Consider the following 21,518-nt stretch of genomic DNA (forward strand, 5'->3'; position numbering starts at 1 on the left):
CAATCAACGCTAATACAGGGAAAGACCTCGCGAACACCTACGCTGGGTTGTCAATAATTTCATTTGGAAGGGCACCCGTGATCAACGAAGAACAATAGCAGCCAGGCAAAAGTTGCGATTCTCCAGTGGACTATCGCAAAATCAAATACTTATTCCACCCGAACTCATCCTTAGCATACTAGCGTCCAGAGCTGTCCAAACGCTCGTTTGTTCACCAAAATGGCCTGTGGCCCTCCCTCCTTTCATCGGCGGCTTTGATATTGACTGTATGTCTTGTAGAGAAAGTAGAAGATCTACTGACTGTGTGCCTTCATTTCAAGCTATTATTATGCGGGAGTAATAATGCTCTGATTGTCATAAAGTCCGGTGGCTGTGCGACTCTGGGCCACAAGACAAAGAAAAGGGCAGCCGCATCGTTGGAAGGTCCCAACAACGGCGACGACGACGGACAGACGACAAACAGGGCCCACAAACACCTCTGCACTCGACCACAATCTTCCCGGGCTGGCCTCGAGGCTTGATTCTCAGACTAGATATACGGGACAGCGGCTCTTTCCTTTGTCGCCTCGTTGCGAGTTCACTTTACCCCATCAAAGTCATAAATAAGAATTGGCTGAGTGACTCTGGGTTCCTGGGAGCCTTTCTTTTAAACAACCATCTCCCTCTACCCTTTCTCTTCAATCCGCCCCTCTCCCTCCCTTTTTCTTTACACCATGGACTACAAACCCCAATCGCCCTACAAACGAACCAAGGGCGCCGCTGCCACGGTTCCACCCCTTGTTCGCAGTGGTTCTGCCAATCTGTTGGAGCGTTCCACGTTCAGTGGCACTACTTGGAAGCCCAAGCGGCTTGAACTCGACAGCGAGTCGCTGACAATCATCAATGTAAGTTCTCTTGTTCGCCATAGTTCGCTTTGGCTCCACAGTTGTCTCACTCGCGTCGTTGCAGCCCTCGTCAAACAAGCGCACTCGCATCAGTCTGCAAGACATCACCGAGCTCGAGCGAACAGACCTGGCAGACCATGCACTCGAACTAAAGACAAAGATCAAGCGGTACAACTTCTCATTCACCACCGACTCGGAATTGTATGACTGGCAGGACGATATCTACCAGCGGTGTCCTCTAGGCAACTACAGCGCACCCTTCGATTTTGTGCACAAGTCGCATATAGGATCGGATTCGGTGGCGGGTACATTCACGGTGCGTTCAATTCATAGGCATTCTCACTCCTGTGTTCTCACATTCAAGGCGGCTTCTTTTCCCATAGGACGCGAACATTCTCCCCATCTATGCAGAGATCATTGGCGGACAGCCGGCTGTTTCCAAAACCTCTCCATCCATCGTCGCCTCGCCCCGCTCACGGCCTGCATCTGCTTCTCCACTCGCCGCTGTGCCAAAGGGCAGCTCATCGCCATCACACCCGGTCCTGGATGGACTTTTTGCGATCAAACAAACAGGCCTCTTCGCGGGTTGGCTGTGGAAAGAACGATGGCTGACACTCACGCCACAGGCTCTTGTCATTCATCGGCGAAGTACCAAGGTGAACTAGTCTCTTCTTTGCTCTACTTCTCCACCTTCAGATCCCCACTCGGGGGACCCAAATCTATTCTTATTCGTATCTCTTATCGACCTTCTTTACTGACATCCTGTTTTTCATTTGCCCTGCTCCGCCAGTCCTCGCCGGCATCGAAGAGTATTCCACTACCCGCTCTCACCCGAATCGACATCGACGTGAAACGGGACAATTGCCTCATTGTCGAGTTCACCACCCGCCCAAGCTCCTCCACATCCTCAGGGTCCGTGCCGACCGATATACTAGCGATTGTGTTTAAGGGCAATACGAATTTATACGAATGGCGCGACGCGCTGTACCTCCGCAGCGCGCTCTCCTCGCCGATCGGAAACCCGACCAGTTTCGTCCATCATGTGCACGTAGGGTTTGACCCTGTAACGGGTGCCTTTACCGTAAGTCCAATAAATCAGTGAATTTGGTGCAAACTTGTAGAATCTCAATTTTGTGTGTGCTTGACAGGGTCTTCCGGCTGAATGGAACTGCGTTAATCCAGGACCGTCGCCTTCCTCTGAGAAGAAGGCGCGCCGCCAGTCAAGGCGTAGATCTGCGCCCCTGGTGGCCTCTAATTGATGATGATGGTGCCCCACCCCCACCACACAATTCAACGCGTCACGCGTGCCTTCGTGCGCGTACATACTCCTGGCTCTTTTGAATCCGAAATCGATGTTGTATTCTGGTCTCATTTGCACCTCTTGTTACCTTTTTGGTTTACTCGTCTCGTACCCTCCACTTCTACTGGCCTAGAGCTCCCTTGGAATGGTCTGTTCACATCTCTGTGTACCTATATTATTATCCCTTGATCTTGGGCACTGAATAGTCCCACTGTCATATTCCCCCATCATCGTCGCCGTCAACCTCATCATTATCATCATTTTGTCGACAATCACACCTCTCATCCGTCCATCTATCCATCCATTCATCCCACCATCCTCTGTCACCCGCACCCGCTCAGTCTAGGATGACTGGAAGACAACGACATGCTGTATATGTGTCTGTGTCATACAAATATAACAACATGGATATATGTGTCTTGACACCAACGACGTCGTTATTCCAGGAATAGAGGTTCCGCTACCCCTCTCACACACTCTTCCCCGACGACGCTTCTTCTGTTTCCTTTTGACGACCGCCATAAAAAATTTTCACGAAATGTTGTTCGACTTGGAATCTCCGCACGATACGATGTTCGCTTTGTCCCACACACACTTTTTGCTTTTGTTTTTCTCCTTCTCTCTGTCTCGGAACGAACAACACACATTCTTCCACCCTTCCCACCCATTATACTTCCATTCATTTTGTAAGCGCTTTGCAATTCGTCCATCATATTCTTTTTCCCCCCTCAATCACTCCAAATTTGTTGTCTACGTACATGCATACACCTGGACTTCTCTTACGTTCCCTTGTTCCATTTCTCTCCTTCTTGTCTCTCTTCATCTTGTCACTTGTCCCAAGTTTCGGCCCTTGTCAAGCAACCCTTGTCTCTTAATTCCCTTCCATTTCTTTTTCATTCTTTTTTTACCTTGTCATACGTATACGTATCATTATTGTACTAGTACTACTACTTAACAGTCTCTCTTGTATGTCCCGTGTAAAAGGTTCCTTTCGGCTTCTACCTTTTTTTTTGGAAGTTGGAGACGGATGTGATGGTGATGTATGTACATATGTTTGTTATGCATATACCCACCCCTTCCACCTCATAACAATCGGCACATCCGAACCAGGACCTTTCCTTTCCCCTTTCTCCATATGCCTACTACTCGCCTGCCCTGTCTATGTACGCCGAATTATGCCCATGCTAGGCCATAAATTATCTTCGAAATCGTCATCGACGATGTAGTTGTTCCATGTCATCCTCTTTTTTACCCTTCTATCTCCCCCCTTAGGCTTTCGCTTATGGTGTCTCCCACCTTATCTATTTATCTCTGGCACTCTTTAGTGGTTTTTAAATTGCATAGTTTGGAATCTGGATTCACATTCGCATTTCGCATCTATTTTATTTAGTATTACATATGTAGCTAGAACTTGAGAAGGAGTGTTTTATTTCTTTCGCGATTTGCTTTTGCTTGGTTTACTGCGCTCCCCGCACAACCCCGCTTCTCCAGCTCCCTTGGGCGCGAGTTTCTGAGCTCTGGTAGGTTCTGGAGTTGAGTGATTTAGATCGTGGGTTGGGTCGTATGACCATGATGCGACTTATATTTATCATGTTATCAAAGTTGAAGTTGATAGCGAGATACGGCTTTCAGCTTTTACTTCAATCTCAAGAAAAAGCAACACAGTGGCACGGGTCACGGTGATTGGCGTTTATTAATTAACTGTACGGTATAGTAAGTTATGTTACTGTTTACTATACCCCGCTCTGTGCGGGTAGAGTGGGGGTTTTAGCTTTGTGGTGTTTGTGAATTTGTTCTATTTGACGTAGTTGGAGCTTATACCAGTCGTCGAACATACCCCCCTGTACCTCTCTTTCACCTCTCGTAAGTGTCATAATTCATTTGGGACCCTCTCGGGAGTTCCGCCTGCCCATCTGACTGGACTTTGCCCGGCCCTTCGCCCTCCCAATCCACTCCAGCACGGTTATCGGAAGACAAGCACACCACCACTGGCAAAACCTGGAAGAACTGACATTCATGGACAATAAGAGCTGCCAGAGATAATTGTTGTCTTATTGTTTTGAGTGCTTGCGAAGTTTCTCTTTTGTCTGGATATGTCAAGAAATCGAGTGGCCGCGTTAGGACCTTGCCGAGGTCACATTCAACTCCGTGATCATGAGGGGCCTCGCACCCATGGTCATGCTATTACTATACCATCACTATTTTACTATGACCCACTGGTAAAGTCCACAAAGATTCGTCTTCTTTGCACTGCTCAGTGCCTCAGTGTAGAATAACAGGTGCTCCCCTCAGGCTATTTGATGCTGTCAATTCATCCGGGTCCGATACGCAGCCAGCGTTTGGAGTGCGCCGCTCACGCCAATGTTAAGTACAATAAGTACTAATAGACGCTCGCTCATCCGCACTGCAACCGCGTACATCCCTGTTCCCACTTATTTTGCATTAAATGGCCCGGTCATCGATCCGGGTATTCGCTCTGAGCCCTGCATCTCATCTCATCTCACCTCACTCGCTTTCGATATCTCGCTTCCCTTGAATGTATATGTGATGCGATCCCAGATAGCCTGAGAGCGCTCTAGTTTTACGGAAAGAGCACTTCCGACCAGCCATCCGAATCTGGTACATATTCCATGCGCATGACCGTTCGCTGGCTATAAACGATCAGGACATTCGTCCCGATTTCGTTGGGGTTATACAAGAAGGAGAAAACTAAAGCACCACCACTCCTATCGGTAGTACAATGTAAATTGGCAGGATGTTTGGTTTGACCCTCTACCGTATAGACATTTACTAAAGCTATATGATTGAATAAAGTCTCTATCTGGAATCGTTTTGCCTTATCATGTGGGGATAGCCAGGTGGAGGACGAAACTTCATATGTATTGATGGTCCTCCAATGATGCATATCGGAGCGATGTGCAGAGTACGATAGTAGACCGGATCCTCCTTATTCATAGCCTGACCATCAGATAAAACTATTCCACGGCGCCAGGTGGGTTTATCTCTCGATTTGGGTGACTCAATTGAAGGTAAGTTCATGTGACACTAGTTGTATATCCCCTCTGTCGGCATTTGATGAGATTGTGTGCATTTACTTCGACCCGTTTCCTCTGTCGACATCATTGACGATGGATATATAGTATACTCATATACACCATGACCCTAGTTCAATTCATACTGCCACTTTATGAACAAAGTAAACTATAAAATTGTTCATAGTGATCAAAGCCCGACCATAGTATCAATCAAATATGTACATATCAGCATAGACCGCAAACGACCACATCTTAGTAGGTTTCTAACATATCTTCAGGAAGAGACCGCCTTTTTCGGGAGTTACTGTCATTACAAGAACGGTAAAGTGTTTGGAGACTGAGCATCACAGTGGTACATGCATTGAGAAAGTGGGAAATCTGTGTCCGATGGAGTAAGTATATGAGTAAATCGTGTCTCCATTGACCTGAAAAACATATCTAGCATGTACTAGAAAGATTATGATGTATTTCCAATGGTCTAGGGCACATTTAAATACATTGGATGATTGGTGGATGCTAAAGGATTACTCCCAGTGGAACATCAGCGGGTTAGTTGAAAAAATAATAATAGTATTTAGTTTTACCAGAGTCCTATTGAAAAGTGATCTTCAAATAAATTTCAAGTGGGTCGGTTTGAAGTTGTCTCGAAATGGTACTACGCGTCCGATGTCATTGACGCGTCGTTTCACCGAGATGATCCCGTGACAGGACTTTCGACTCTCGAGTACCGTCAATCATCGGATACTGCCGAGATTATGTTTTCTTTTATGATGTCGCTCAGCTTTAAAAAGATGGTAGTAACCATCATCTCACGGAGGTGTTTCACGGTTCAGGATGAATTTTCCGATGCTGCATGTGGTCCTGTACATTGCCGACAATGCACTCTGTAGGAGCTTTATTCAAGATATCGCGTTGGTTCATCCAATGTGTCTACTCAGTCCTCAGTTTTTTTTATTTCTAGGAGTTTGCTCTGATCTCTATGTTATTTGCAGCCGTTACCCGCCATAAATTTTAGGCGCCCGCAATTCGGTCTGACTTGAACATCAAAGCCTCACGAATGTGGATTCATCGATCAGTGTGAATTTTCTCACTCAGTGCCAGGTTTATTCACCCCGCAATGGTTTTAAATCTCACACCATCGTTGTCTGGCTTCACATCCCACCGTTATTCTTGTCATGTCAAGCCCTCATCGTATCCTAGTTGACGATACAGACACGGATTTGATCCAATACACAGGGCCATGGTTTGCCTCTACCACTACACAATTTAACGCATTGGACAATAATGGCACTCCATTTATGGGTACGTTACACGGCACAACGTCGAATGCGAGCTTCTCTTTCACTTTCAATGGTATTTTCAAAAATACTGCTGGCAGGGCATGTAAATAACGCTCATATTTAGGAACCTCGGTAGCCTTTGACGGAACATTCAATGAAACTCAGCCATCTCCTGGGTCGAGTTTGGCACCACCTCCATCTGTGCAATGTACTGTACTCCTCAGCAACACAGTTAGTACCACGGCGTTTAATCCACATATCGGAAACAACTTGGAATTCTGCAACCAACTAGGGCCGCTGATAGACGGTCAACACACGATCATTGTTAACGTAGCTTTTCCTCAGACGGATGACCCATCGTTAACCCCTCAAACCTTTTGGTTTGATAACATCGTTTATGAGGCTTCCCCGTCATCATCGTTGAGCAATTCAAGAGTCTTAATTACCTCCCCAGATCCACGCATGCATTTCAGTGATGGATGGACTCCTGGATTTATTGCAGGCTCGCCACAGGACACAGTCGGGAATAAGACAAATATCAAGAATTCTTCGTTCACCATGGACTTCTACGGTCGGTCCTTCCAATTTCTCTCATGTCTACTTTATGACTCAAGCTCTTTTTTGGTAGGGGAGTCACTGTTATGGTATACCTTTCTAAATCACAGCATATTGACCACAGCAACGACAGCATCATATACCGTCGATTCAGGACCTCCTACAATATTTGATATCCCCTCAAGTCACCCAGTAGAATCCAAGCTGAATGTGGTTGAGCCCAATGTTTTCCTGTTTCAGACACCAATCAATAAAAATGGACCTCACACTCTGACGGTCGTGTACAATGGAAACATGGAATTTAACTCCACTCCACTATCTCTTAACTATATCGTTGTCAACAACCGGACTTCCACTACAACAATCCCTAACACTTCTTCTGTTACTTCCCCGTCGTTCTCAAATACACGGGTGAAAACTGGGGCCATAGTGGGAGGAACACTAGGCTCCGTTTTAACCATTGCTCTCTTCACGACTTTCCTATTTATTCTTCTCCAGAGGCGTAGAAAGAGGTCTGAAGGTAACAATGCTATCGACGAATCACTTTATTGTTATCCTCCACCAGTCAATCCGTTCATTGTCAGCAGGGAAGACATCGTTGCCACAGCTGGAAAGACTAATACAGCGAGCACGCCCTCCTCCTCCTCTCGTAATCCTCCACAATCTAGTAAAACGAGGACGAGGCATGCCCTTAACGCGCCCATGACTAGCTCGGATCGAGTACGAGCTCCGAGGTCGGTTGCTCCTGCAAATACACAGGGAATTCTTCCTTCTTCGATCATATCTCAGGGGACTCCCCAAGTTCGCACCTCAACAATCGTGCGTAGGGAAGAAGATAGTGGTATTCGAATATCTCAAGGGCCGAATGGAGCAGAAATTACACTTCTGCCTCCCGAATACACCCTCTCTTAACTCGCGAGTGTTTGGAAGATACAAATTGCAGGGAACGCAGAAAGTTAATCATCGTATCCCAAAGATTCTCATCGACCTCATTTCGGTGTTCACTAGATTTCGAGGTGAGTGCGAGTCATCTTCGGGTTTGTTGGTCCGACTTTTAATACTCATGTTCAGTTGATGAACAGTTGTTGGTGGATCACTCCTCTATCTGTACCTACCAGCGCTGCAGCTGATGCGTATGGCTGCCCAAGTGGGGAAATATTCCCCGTAAATATAATTACCTTATTTTTGGAAAGTGCGTCAAGAATAAAAGAAAATTTGCGCGCGGAAACATTTGTTTGGTGCGCAGATTGCTTTCTGGGGCAGTTTGATGATTCCGTGAACACAATTGGCTGCGCGGAAACATATTTCAGACGTAATTTGCAAGTACGAATGCATTATTTCTACCTTAAATTACATTTAACGTGTAAATTACATGCGCGTAATTATATTTTGTGCGCCGAACAAACCTTTCAATGCGCGGAAAACAATATTCGAAATGTCCATTTCTTGACCAAGGCAGCCAGCCGCAATTGCCGTGATTATGTAAATTGATCCATGATGGCACTTCGGCACATGCTCATGGAGTTAGAGCTCCGACTGAAGGCATAACCTATAATTTAAATACAAAGGGTCGTTTTCTTTTACAGCCATTTATGAAGTACTATGGTCAGTAATTACACTTTTACTCATTAAATATTGCCTTGGTATGACTTTATAGTCCTATATAGACATGCTTAACTTCACAGACGTGCAAGGTACAGGCAAAGACGTACTGACTGATGATTTTTCCACAATATATGCAGTTTCTCTGAGATGGTGCACAAGCTGCACCACCAATGGGGAGCTTTCAAAAGCACCAGATAGGTGTTATTAGATATATATAACCCAAAACTTGTTGATACCTTACCCTACAGAATGGTAATAGCAGGACGACTATTGCACAGGACAGTCGGAGCTCTAACTCCATGAGCATGTGCCGAAGTGCCATAAAGGATCAATTTACATAATCACGGCAATCGCGGCTGGCCACTTTGGTCAAGAAAATGGTCATTTCGAATAATGTTTTCCGCGCATTAAAAGGTTTGTTCAACGTACAAAATGTACTTACATGCATGTAACTTGCATGTTAAATATAATTTGGGGCAGAAATAATACACTTGTGCTTGTAAATTATGTCTGAAATATGTTTCCGCGCAGACAATTGTGTTTACGGATTCATCAAACTGCCTCAGAAAGCAATCTGCGCACCAAACAAATGTTTCCGCGCACAAAATTTTTTTTATTCTTGACGCAGTTTTCAAAAATAAGGTAATTATATTTACGGGGAATATTTCCCCACTTGGGCAGCCATAGATGCGTCATAAACGACCTGTGAAATAATCTATTTGGGATTTCTCGGCAGATTCTGACGGTGGTTAAGCAGTAGAGGTTGTAAAGTATCTACCGATCGAAACGTCACCGGTCCCTCTAAAAATTCGATTTTACAAAAGTAATTTACATAACACCATGTAGACTAAATATGAGGAAGATAAACGGTCCAGTTTAAGTCAACGTAAGCTCCAGGCGGCAAGGCCCTAAGAGCAATTATTGGCAATACGAGAAGAACCCCACGAGCGGCTATGTAGGTTAAAACGGAAAGAACTAAAATCACAATGGTTATATTGTCGATCCACTCAATCACGGAAGAGGAATAAACATCTTTTCCATCTTCTTTTGTGCTAGTTGACGCGGTCAACACGGAGAGAAATGATACGGCGAGGGGAATGCCGGAGACTAAGACGGAAGATACTCTCCAGGCCCATTTCTCGATATCGGTTGGGAAGTGGAATGACCATGCGATGCAGTGGATTCCACCAAATACGAGAGCAACGAAGATGGCTAGCACAATGCCCAGGGAGTCATCTTCAATTGGCGGGCAGTAGAAGGTCGGTACACGATAGCGCCTTCCCTCGAGGGTGGTGCAGAAAAGCATATCGTAAAAACCGCCAAAAAACATGGCGAGTGGACGATATATAACTATGTATAATATGCATCCGATTAGACCATATTCTTCTCGTTTCACCTTGAGATAGACTCGAAATTGCTGGAGTAAACTTAAGCTGGGATCGTGATAAGGGCGGTCGAAGGTCGGCGGGGGTACTTGGGTGGCAAGTTTGGAATGCAAGGAGTCGCTTTGGGACTCTACATCGGCGTCACTTGAGGCTGGTATTTCAGCTGTAGGCATGGAGGCTAGAAGGGGGACTTCGGTGTCTACAGCCTGGGTTGGCGGTCCGGGTAGCTGAACGACCTCACTACCGCTCGGAACTGGGTCGATAGCTTCGCTAACAGCATCGACAGAAGTGGATTTAGTTTCACCCTTTTCTTCTTCCGGTTCTGTGGGCTCAGGATCGGCAGAACAACCTTTCTTCAAATGGACAGGAACAGAAACTTGGACGTCGAGGGGTTTGCTCCACCATAGTGCATAGGTGATGATTGTGATAGCGGAAAACGCAAGCGTTACGATTTCAAGCTCCGTAAGAACCAGCCTTTTGGTTCCTCTGACAATGCACTGGACGACGAACCATGTCGTCTGCAGCACCACGATACCCTTTGTAAAGAAGTCGCCTTTGCTTTTGTCCTGAATTTCGGCTTCGGTAATGGTAGGCCATTCGATTTTTCCCTCCTGATCTAACCTTTCCAGTTCACTTAGTTCTAGAGTTCGCAAAAGGACCCCATCTTGATACAGGGAAAATCCGCCCATAATGACGAAGAATGCGTGTGTTTTGGTCCAACCTCTGGCTGAGTCGAGTTCAAAATATCAGTAACAAACAGAAATAGGAAAGGTATTTGCGACGTACACTTGTGTCGTTTAACGATCACCGAAGCCGCCAGATACTGACGGGTCGTCCACACGATCACCATCTCAGGCGCGATAAACAAGTTCAACATGATGGCAAGCCTTCGCCCCAGGACGCGTATTGAGCTATCGTTCGGAGCTGGGACATTTTGGTGGACAGAAATCCATGTACAGGCAAAGATAGTAGCAGTACAGCTCCAGATGATACTCCAAATCGACCTGTCTGTAAACAACGAATCGTCGGCTGTGGAGTCTGGCAGAGATGCGACGTCCCTAGGAAAAAAAGACTGGGAGACACATGTTCTCAGGCTGTCCGAAGCAAGAAAAGACATGCTACCGTCAGAGAGAAGAATTCGTGTCCGTGGAGGTGAAGATATTGATGAAGCTCATGGAAAGAGCACGGAAAGAGGACAGCCGTGAGCACTAGCCTGCAGGCTGCTGCCGCTAGCTCATCGCCCAACGCCAAATGGCAAAGGGTTCGAATGATGCCAAGTGGGACATCGAAATTGCCGAAGATCTTCAGTGGTTATTCGGATCAAAAGATGAAACACCCCTGACGGAACACTCCGTTATTCAACTTAGAACGATTTTTCTGACTTTTTTTTTGAACGCTGAACTTGCACTGAACTCTAGATTACAAAGTTCTATTATCCCAGAGGTGCGAGATACTCTACCATTAGTACCATATAACGTTCTTTGCTTCCCAAGTAGCTTCTGTCAAAAGACTAATGGAATGTAGCGAGCTGGTTGCTTAGCTCAAACCAGCAATTGAGTGAAGGCTGCCAGGTATTGCAAGGCTTCATGTTGTTCAGAACGTTGATTTGGATGCTCTCGTCACCCGCAAAGTCGCATAGTACCACCAACGGCTCGCCAACCAAACAGGGCGATTTCCTATATCTATTATTAGAATAACTTTCCATTCCGGGGAATTCGAAGCTTACAAAGTTGTACAGAAAAATGTGATTTGCGTTGCATTGGCTTTTAAGCGTTTACATCCATTGTAACTGTTTCTGCGTGCGTAAATATAGTCTGTAGACCGTTTGCGCGCGAAAAGATCAGCAGAGATACTTGGATGAAAGGAATGATCAGAGTCGCATGCATAATACATTCAGTTTCTCTAGCGATCTGCCTCGTCATTGACAGACAGACTATATCTATCATTGACCATATTAAAATAATTTTTATATTACATTATCCACTGCTTTTTTTGTATTTCTGAAGTGTTCTGCCGATGCATGGACTTTGAGTGACCCCGATAGACTTTCAATTCCCATGTTCGACTGTAATAGTCCTATTTACGTGCTTTAGACGACTAGTACCACGAATACTGGATAAACTACAACGGAATGCTACAAACGTCAAAAAATCATAACATAACGACGATCTGAATATGATACACCTAATATACACACAAATTCGTAACCCTGATAAAATACACGAATGAAGAAAAGTGAATTGATCAGTCACGTCCATCAAGTGTCCATTTGGGCGGCTCTCCCCGACTGGTAGTAGTTGTAGTTGTATCAATTGCGGAGGCCCGTGGAACAATCGGCCCAGGAAGCGATGATATCACGGGCGCAACTTGCTGTGCATCAACACGCGACAACTCGTCCAGCTGTGTAATGCTCGCCCAAATCTCTCGCAGCTTCGCATCGTTCTCAGGCGTTCGTGCTTGGCCCATGAGATCTGCAAATTGGCGTGTGAGGCCGCGCATCTCGTCTAATTGACCTGGGAGGCTGGAGAGATTTGATGCAGGCGTATGGCCTGCAGGGGGAGTTGGGGCCGGCGGTGAATTTGGATTTGGATTTGACTTTGGCTTCGGTGCGGGTGCGGGAGTGGAGCGGGTATATGGACTCGGAAACTGTGGTAAAGGCACAGATTGTGGGATAGGCTGCAGATGGTTAGTCTGCTTCCCTGAGCTTGATGTGGGTCCAATGTGACTCGGTGGTGACTGCATGGGTATGTTAAAGTTTCTGGGTTGGCTCGCTGCGATACGATCTGGTGATGGCTGAGTGTTTACTGGAAGGGGAGGAGGGGGAGCCTCAATTCGACCGTGACGTCGCAAAACGGCTATGTCTATCAAATGTTTGGGCATCGGATGAATATTTCAGACAGAGATGTACGGTAAAAATGCATACACTTTTTACATAAACGATGGAAGATAATGTACAACGGATTGAGGATTACAAACCAGACGAAGAGGAGAAGAACAGTGCCCCCAATGAGAACCATCGCTACTATGTCTGCAACGTTTAAACGGAATTTTTTCATTTGGTTGTCTCGCTTCAAGTTGAAAGAAATTTATGAGAGTTACGGAGCCTTTGGTTACATCGGGAAAGGAAAGTAATGGCTGTGGTTATGGTGCTGGATGCTGTGGACAATTGGATAGGATGATCCATTCATATATACTGTAGTGGGCCAAGTATATTTATCTTCTTTAAAAAGGACCAAAGGGCAGGTGCAGATTGGTATCTTAAATATAGCTGCCCGGGTATCTACCATGCAGATTAGATTTAAGGACCATTACTGCGACTCTAAAGAGTCAAGACAGCACAATATAAACCACTGCTATAACTCTCGATTTGTGGTGGTAGTGTTAATGAGAACTCAAGGACTTATAAGTTTGCGTTCTAGAGTTTAAGATGGTGAATTTAATCTCAAAGACCTTCACAACTTAAATTCACAATTACACACCCAATGATCATCGATCAATGTTAATATTGACTCTAACTCAAAATTGAGAAACAAACACCTCTTTGCAATATAATTTCCCTCTTCGCTGCTGGAAATTCAAAGCATCTGCATAATTGTACAGAAGCTAGCACCGATGTTAATCCTGTAGTTACTTCCGGCACAATGTATTAATTATACACGACACTTGGATCAAACTTGCTTCGGCGTCTTCTATTCAAGTCAAGCTCACATCACGTCAAATCGGGAGCTGCAGCTTCTCCAGAACCAAAACACTCTTTCCAATAGAGTCCCCCTAAAATATGCATTATAATGTACTGACTTGCTTACTCGGATGTCAAAAATCGTAAACAAAAAAGGATAAACCAACCAACCAACCAACCAAACCGTCCAATCGAAGAGAAAAAAAATGAAACAAAAAAAAAATGAAAAAAAAAATGAAAAAATAGGATATCTGGGAAAGAAGAAACTGTCGAAAAAAAAAAGTGCAGTCCGTATCTGTGTGTGTGTGTGGTGTGTGTGTGGGCTAACTAAAACTTTAAAAGACAAAAAGAAAGAAAAAAGCAGGAAAAAGGATGATAAAAGACATGTGTATGTACGTGCTAGATAGTAGTAATAATAGTGCAAATATATGCACGTTGAACAACGAAAGCAATGACATTCCGTTTGTTTCCAAGGCGTGTTTATTATCGTCATAGGTCTATGTCGGGCGGTGAGGAAGGGGACATGGTGAATCAATTGGTGCTGGAAAAAGTATGAAAAGAAAAAAAAGTGAAAGAGAAAAAGGCAGCCTCAACGTTCGACGTTGTCTGAAACGCTACCCTCGCTCTCCGAACCAAATCAATACCTCTCCGGATTACCTGGCGGATACCCACGTCCACCTGCCTTGCCCACACTCCCCTGCTGCTGTGGCTGCCCTCTATATCCGCCCTGCGGCTGACCATACGCCGGCATGCCCTGCCCCGAGAAATTCGAGTACGACCCATTCGATGATGGGTAGCCAGGCAGAGGCGGTGGGTTGGGGTACCGCTGCTCGGACGATGAGCCGTCTTCGTCGTCGCCCCCAGGCCCACCAGGTGCAAGCAGCGGATCTTTGACTTCCCACACAGCCGCCTTGGAGCCCACGGAGAACTCGAGGTCTTCGCGCTATTAGAAGTTGTTAGATGATCGCAGAAAAACGGAGGATGTGGAGGGAGGAATAAAATGTAAACGTAGGGTGTTGTCGTTCAAGGGAAAATAGGCGATATTGTTGGAAAAATGAAATGTATGCGCGTTTTGGCAACAGGATACACGCGCGTGAGAAACACAAAAGGAGTGAGGTAAACACCCAACGATTCGCAGCAACCGCACGAAGTGGACATACCCGCGCATACATCCACGCAAAATAGCATCGCAAAAAGCAATAAAAAACAAAAGATGAATAGGAAACTCACAGTAATATCATCCCAGTATTTGTACACCATCATAACGCTGAGGAGCACACACAGCGAGAAGAAGAACAATCCATCAATGTAGTGTTTGATCGCATCGCATATCGTCACGCTGAAAGCAAACAGCAGCACCTGCCCGCCCGCAAAGAACACGGTGCCAAACACAATGTCGCCAATCGGCCACCGGTCCTCGAGCGTGCGGAAGACAAGGATAAGTTGCGAGACGATATAGATGGGCACGCAGATGATCGGCCAGAGCAGGTATACGATGAAGAGAGCGATTGGCTTGGTGTAGTTGAATCCGAACTGTTGCTTGAAGGTGGCGATGGCGATGAAGAAGGAGACACCGAACACGACGAGGCAGGATATACGAAGGAACTGGGATTTCTATTTAACAAGAAAAAATTATTCGATGAGAAAGAAGACATACCCATAATGACAGTGGTGTCCCGTCCTCAGCAAATTGGAATCCAACAAAACCGTTTATAAGCAGACAACAGAATGTAGCTGCCACAAGACCCGTATACACTCCGGCAAACCACTATTCGAGGTAAATTACAGGCCGTAAGTGAAAATAGAGGAGGTTGCTCACCAGATACGCTTGACTTGATGTTGGGATAATACCTGAATCGAGGAACATGGCGAGCAGCTCAATGACCATGTACATGTAGAAAAACATGACAATCTCCTTCCTCCCCACGGCGGTGTACTTGCTTCTAATGTGGAGAATCATGATGGCAGTCATGATGATAGCAACAATGTGGACGAAACATGTTGCTATAAGGGTTGAATCTATGAGGAGTGATCAGAAAAAAAGCATGAGAGGCGGACATACATGGCTGGAATATCAGAGTGCCGCCAATGTCAACGTTTCGGCTGTAGCATGTTGGCTCGACACCCTGCGCTGTGCCGACGAGGGGGCAAACAACTAGCGCGGCTGTCTCGCAGACGCCGGTAAAGGACCCAAATGACATCCCCATTGTTTCAGAACTTTTTTGAGGGAAAGGGCGAAAGATGGAAAAAGAAAGGGGATGTGTTAATGTAGAATTTGAGAGATTAGCCTAGACTGGGCTGGCGGAGTTTTGTCGTCGCTGGTTGGCGTAAAGTATCGTGCTGGACTGGTTGATTGCTTGTGTTGGAAAGAACAGTGAAACTAGCCGGGCCAATTCGTTTTTTGTGATTCGAATCTGCGTTCGCCTCCCGACTTTCTTCGTCCGCGTCCTGTATCTCTCCCAGCTGTATATCCACCTAACCAAGCAATCCTGCAGTTCTTGGGTGCGTCGCCGGTGTGTGGGAAGCGAATAAAAAGGGTCCAAAGAGCAGCTAAAAGCCCTAGAAAAGGCAGTGGAAAAAGGAAAGGAAAGTGGGTGGTGGGGGTATGGCCAGTTCCGCTGCTGGAGACCGGGGGGAGGAGACTGGTGAATGCCGCTGGGCACCGCAGGCTCCGATGAGGATGGTGATGAAGATGATGATGCGGTGGTAAGAGACGACGCCAAGCTCCTCCCACCTCCAACCTGTGACACGTTACTGTTACATAATCTGTCACAGTACCTACCCCTTTTCGAGCGACTTGCCCTTGTCTTATACTCTGACCTTGAAAACTCGGTTTCAACCCTTTCTTGTCTCTCTCTTCTCGATTTCTTCAGTTGAGACCTTTACTTGACCGATCTTAGTCGACCCAAATCTGATTCTGCTTCGCTTATGGGAGGTTGAGGAGATACAAATTTTTTTGTTCAAAGATGCTGTGCTGAATTGTCTTTGAAATTGCCACTGCCACTGGACTGTCCATTCCAAAGCTTGCTGGCACTCGCAAAGTCCGTTTTTCCTATGCACCACCCTGACCAGTAGCAAATATCTACGCTAGCGGAAGTGTACTGATCACTGAAGTGACTTTGACAGGCTCTTCTCATACTAGTTTGGACATCTACATTTTTATATTTCTTCTCCCGCCATCGAATGAAAAGAAAGCAACTGAAGGCGCTTCACATTTAAGAAGAGGAGTTTTAAGGGGATTTGAGACCAAGGCTATGTGGGCGATGAGTAGGTCCAGGTTGGAAAGAACATGTCGCCCGATTACTATCGCGTACAATCTGAACTTATGGCTTGGGATAAATCAAAACCTTCGTCGAATCTTGTGCGTCCGACTCAAGATTACAAGCTGTGCACAGGTCACCCACATCCAGAACAACCACATGTGTTGAAGCTATAACAGGTCATATGCTTCTGGTGCCGCCCGTGGCCGGACATGGCTTGAGAACAGCGCGCTCAAAAATATCAAATCGATGCTGGGAACATGTAGTCGTTGTGAAGATAGGGTCCTCCAAGGAACCATTGTTCTCTTTGAACCACCATGATTTCCTTGCTTGCGACGTTGGGGGCCGTGTTCCTCCCATTGAGCTCAGCTTGGGACACGCCAAAGTTTAATGCTCAAACATCTTTCGGCCATACAAACTATGCAGATGGGCTTTTCACCCCCGTGGAATCCTTATCAAGTCTGTCTACCTCAAGTTTTACGACGCTCGGTCATCCTTTCTTTCCTCGCTACAGTGTTCGCGTCAAGAAGAGTCAGTTCTGCGATGAAACAGTAAAGTCAGTTTATTTGCTTATGTGCAAGTAAAATATCCAATGATTTAACTTTATAGTGCCTATACCGGCTACATCGATGTTGAAGCTCGGCACCTTTTCTTCTATTTCTTTGAAAGCCGAAACGACCCAGCCACGGACGATGTTATCTTTTGGACAAATGGCGGTCCTGGATGTTCGTCTTCTCTAGGCCTGTTTATGGAACTTGGTATTTACAATTCTCTGAGGATATTTTGCGTGCACTCGTGCTGATCTAGAACTAAAGGCCCATGCCGTGTTCCGAGCGACAACGGAACAGTATTCCATCCCGAGTCTTGGAATACGAACGCCAATGTGTTTTTCGTTGACCAGCCAGTTGGAGTCGGGTTTTCGTACGCTGAACACGGCGAGTTTGTTGTACGTGTCCCTGGTGTGAAACGACCGATCGTCGAACGTTTATCGATATCTTTCGACTCTAGGGCACATCTGAGGACGCCGCCAAGGACATCGCTGCCTTCGTCGCTATCTTTTTTGAAAACTTTAGTCAGTTCAAAGGACGCGCTTTCCATATGTCTGGCGAATCGTACGGTGTAGGTGTCCTTGCAAATATATCGAACCTGGTTAATTAAATCGCCTTTTCTTTAGGGACGTTACCTACCCCTTTTCGCGTCTGCCGTATACGACCAGAACACCAAACTAATTGAGGCAGGGTTGACCCCAATCAACCTCCAGTCTGTAATGATCGGTAAGGCTCAACTCGACTTATTGCTCAAGTGTTCGACAATCTCAAATGTTACGGCAGGAAACGGAATGACGGACAGCTTCAAGATGATTTTATCATATTACGACATGCAGTGCTCACCAGCCTCCGTCGCACCCATCGTCGACATAGCCACTTGTGTAGCAATGAAGAATTTGGTGAGAACAAGTTTTATTTACGCTTCAACGCTAATTACTACGTATTGAACGATTCGGTGGCTTCCAGTTACCTCGCTGCGAAAAGTGGATGACGTCGGCATGTGAAGACTCGTATGACGCCATCAACTGTGGTGCTGCAGTCGCGTTCTGCAGGAGCGCGGTTTCGGTACCTTATCACGCTACTGGTATGCATTTTATTTTCCCTCTTCAATTAAATTCTATGCAAACTGACATATCGCGCAGGCAAAAACCCATACGATATCAGCAAACAATGCGAAGGAAATATCGCGGAAACACTTTGCTATCCACAGACAAAGTAAGAGGTTTCCTTTGTGATCTCGTGCTTGAATTATCTCTTACCATCCCTCCTATTACCTTCACAGATACATTCGTGATTTCCTGGATAGACCATCTGTGAGATCGCTCATAGGCGTAGACAGCTCTATAACGAGGAACTTCACGTCTTGTAGCCACGACGTCGGCGCTGCCTTCGGAGTCACTCAGGACATATTGCACCCAACCAAGGATTACGTTGCAGGATTATTAGACCGTGGAGTGCGCGTACTTATCTATGTGGTCCGTGATCCCTTTCTTTCAACTTTTCTTTTTGCGTTGTTGAGGTTCCATTCTCAGGGTGCTTACGACTGGATTTGCAACCATGTTGGCAATGAACGCTGGACTCTGGCTCTTGAATGGAGCGGACAATCCGAGTTCGTCCAACAGGAATTAAAGGACTGGGTGGTAGATGGTAAATCAGCAGGAAAGACGAGGAGCGCGAAGGGATTCACATTCGCCACCATCGCTGGTGCTGGACACATGGTCTGACAATTTCTCAATTTTCATTTGCTTCGCATTTTGTGGCTGATATAACTATGATTTTGCGACAGGTCCCGTATGATAAACCGAAGGAATCGCTTGAAATGGTGAAGCGCTGGATTGCAGGTAAACCTTTGTAATAGTTCATGTTTCCCTGATAGCCTAGGCCACTTCTCTGTGCAACATGATTTACATTTCGCCTTGCAAGGGTTGATCTTGATCACGAGCATAACTGAGCGGATGGATCTACTTGGAGGTATAAAAGTCAACATAGCGAAACACAGGACCATTGCCGATTCTCTCGACCATTCCATCCGGATGAAGGATTTTAGGCGTTGATATTGCTGTTCCTGGATGTCCCACAGGCATCTCTGCCGTACTTGAGGACGCTTTTGCGGGTAGATGGGTATAACACAATCAGACGACGTCGAAACCTTACCTCTAGGATGCGGAATCCCGGTCCCGACCCCCGTTGATTTGTGGTATGTCCGCCTTTCCTGCATCACAGTAATAAAAAACGTCACTTTAAATTCTTAAAGGGTGCAAATGAATATTTTTCCATTATGTTGGGAATAATGAAATATGTAATCATGCTCTTGCTCAAGGCTGGATGCTGGAGTAGAGCGGACAGCTTGAATCGTCAAAGCAAGTGTTAAACGTTTAGGAGAGTGGCATGTGGACGGGCACCCTGCAACCACTAATAGGACTGCCATACATATCATAATAGTGTCCATTGCAGCAGGAAATATGGTGCGTTGTCTACTTAGGAATTTTAGAGCAAATAGTTGACCTTGACTTTAGGTGGCATTTCGTAGCTGGCAGCAGGTAGTTTCAATAACGAGTTGGCAGTAAGATTGACATAAACTTCTGAGGTATCCTAATTTTTTTGGTGTAGGTTACAGCGTGCCAGTGTCTAATTAACTTCAACACCTAAACGTAAGGGTACCGCTATCCGGATCTACCACTTCTAATTGATCTGTAACCCACTTCATCGATATCTTCAATACTATCACATTTCCGCTCTTGTGTACAACCATCGGTTCACTGACTATAACCGAAATCGTTATCTGGAACGGCTCCCTCGAATGACCCTCGGTGGGAAACACGAGGCCTGCTGAGGACAAGGTCCGGGTGGGAGATAGTGCCATAAACTTTGCTTCAATCGCGGTCGCTACAACGCTTCAGAGTTACACCGCCGCACCGACTGGCCGTCGTACTCTGTTCGGTGGCTGCGACCATGGAGATCGCGACGTCGAAGGCGCGACAGATCTGGGTACAGGATATGTGCTGCGTCGAGCTGTCTTCGGAAGCGGCTGGGATGTCGTCGCAGGCGGGGACCGGGTTGCTTTAGGTCCTAATGTTACGGAGCGCCTGGCCTTCTGAGAGTGTTTTGCGGAGTTAGTCGACTGCGCGAGGGAGCATCGCAAGAGCAGCATATACATGTCGAGGCTGTGATGTAGGATGTTATGGCATTTGTCCAGTCCTCGAGGCGCTTTCAAGGTACGCAATAATATCCACCATGATGCGAAGCCCTTGATTATCTGGAGTATCTCCCCAAGATCTCTATTAATGCAGGCTTTGAGTGAGAACCCCTCTTAATTTGTAGCTGGGGACATTAATGGAATCTTACTCGTTTAGGCGGGCAATGTGGTCCCTTAGGATGGAGTTGACGTCAATCGCTCGACCCTTTACGCCGCCGATGACGACGCTTAGCAGAAGGTAGGCTTCGCTTGCAACGACCGAACATTCATTGCGATGGCTTTTTGCATTCTGATGAAGATGATACTTGTGAGCAGGGGAACACACTGACCACTGGAGAAATTTTGAACACGCACCTGAGCCATGTTAACAATATCCAGGACAATTCGGCTAGAGTTATTGATGCCCAATTTAGTCACGATAGAACGCTTTCCAGCATTTGCGAGCTGGAGTAATTCTACCTGTATTGGATGCAAGCTCTGCTCATGTCTGACGATGCTCGACGCATCGGATTCCGAAGGGGAGTCCAAACCACTGAAGAATTTCGTCATGGCTGCGGGTGCGGGGGAAAAGGAAAGAGAGTGAAAAGAATTGACGCAAAATCTTTCGGAACCTGGGTTAAATGGGCACCATTCATGTTGATTGGATGCATGTTACTACTAGTGGTAGTGCTAGATCAGTGTAATCTCCGACGTTTCTGTACCAGGTGACGGGTGCTCTGCCTGACATAGGTAAGCTTCGTGTGAGATCGTGCAAGATGGCCAAATCTAGGCGGGCTGTAGCAAAGTCGTTG

General features: G+C 46.2%; 7 protein-coding genes across 7 annotated transcripts; 3 read left to right on the forward strand and 4 right to left on the reverse strand.

The window, feature by feature from the left end:
- Positions 1-713: 713 nt before the first annotated feature.
- Positions 714-2,143, forward strand: JR316_0001458 (Serine/threonine-protein kinase CLA4; the record flags this gene model as incomplete). The annotated part of the gene is made up of 5 exons (XM_047887262.1): positions 714-884; positions 949-1,200; positions 1,268-1,540; positions 1,675-1,965; positions 2,033-2,143. 5 exons carry the CDS (start codon positions 714-716, stop codon positions 2,141-2,143), a joined length of 1,098 nt encoding a protein of 365 aa, XP_047755008.1.
- A 4,251-nt stretch (positions 2,144-6,394) lies between these two features.
- On the forward strand, positions 6,395-7,966 carry JR316_0001459 (uncharacterized protein; the record flags this gene model as incomplete). Its single annotated transcript, XM_047887263.1, has 3 exons — positions 6,395-6,572; positions 6,624-7,070; positions 7,179-7,966. 3 exons carry the CDS (start codon positions 6,395-6,397, stop codon positions 7,964-7,966), a joined length of 1,413 nt encoding a protein of 470 aa, XP_047755009.1.
- A 1,540-nt stretch (positions 7,967-9,506) lies between these two features.
- JR316_0001460 (uncharacterized protein) lies at positions 9,507-11,161 on the reverse strand (the record flags this gene model as incomplete). Its single annotated transcript, XM_047887264.1, has 2 exons — positions 9,507-10,771; positions 10,831-11,161. The coding sequence occupies 2 exons, from the start codon at positions 11,159-11,161 to the stop codon at positions 9,507-9,509; spliced, it is 1,596 nt and encodes a 531-aa protein (XP_047755010.1).
- Positions 11,162-12,288: 1,127 nt separating this feature from the next.
- Positions 12,289-13,100, reverse strand: JR316_0001461 (uncharacterized protein; the record flags this gene model as incomplete). Its single annotated transcript, XM_047887265.1, has 2 exons — positions 12,289-12,905; positions 12,968-13,100. 2 exons carry the CDS (start codon positions 13,098-13,100, stop codon positions 12,289-12,291), a joined length of 750 nt encoding a protein of 249 aa, XP_047755011.1.
- A 1,260-nt stretch (positions 13,101-14,360) lies between these two features.
- Positions 14,361-15,930, reverse strand: JR316_0001462 (Chitin synthase, class 7; the record flags this gene model as incomplete). The annotated part of the gene is made up of 5 exons (XM_047887266.1): positions 14,361-14,666; positions 14,954-15,328; positions 15,381-15,491; positions 15,543-15,727; positions 15,786-15,930. 5 exons carry the CDS (start codon positions 15,928-15,930, stop codon positions 14,361-14,363), a joined length of 1,122 nt encoding a protein of 373 aa, XP_047755012.1.
- Positions 15,931-17,300: 1,370 nt separating this feature from the next.
- JR316_0001463 (Carboxypeptidase Y-like protein A) lies at positions 17,301-19,386 on the forward strand (the record flags this gene model as incomplete). Its single annotated transcript, XM_047887267.1, has 11 exons — positions 17,301-17,539; positions 17,593-17,741; positions 17,799-17,929; positions 17,992-18,102; positions 18,158-18,257; positions 18,315-18,430; positions 18,498-18,615; positions 18,674-18,746; positions 18,814-19,006; positions 19,064-19,249; positions 19,318-19,386. 11 exons carry the CDS (start codon positions 17,301-17,303, stop codon positions 19,384-19,386), a joined length of 1,485 nt encoding a protein of 494 aa, XP_047755013.1.
- A 1,047-nt stretch (positions 19,387-20,433) lies between these two features.
- JR316_0001464 (uncharacterized protein) lies at positions 20,434-21,276 on the reverse strand (the record flags this gene model as incomplete). Its single annotated transcript, XM_047887268.1, has 3 exons — positions 20,434-20,809; positions 20,877-21,016; positions 21,082-21,276. 3 exons carry the CDS (start codon positions 21,274-21,276, stop codon positions 20,434-20,436), a joined length of 711 nt encoding a protein of 236 aa, XP_047755014.1.
- Between the last annotated feature and the right edge of the window lie 242 nt (positions 21,277-21,518).

Source organism: Psilocybe cubensis, chromosome 1 (assembly GCF_017499595.1).
Source record: "Psilocybe cubensis strain MGC-MH-2018 chromosome 1, whole genome shotgun sequence".
Taxonomy (NCBI): Eukaryota; Fungi; Basidiomycota; class Agaricomycetes; order Agaricales; family Agrocybaceae; genus Psilocybe; species Psilocybe cubensis.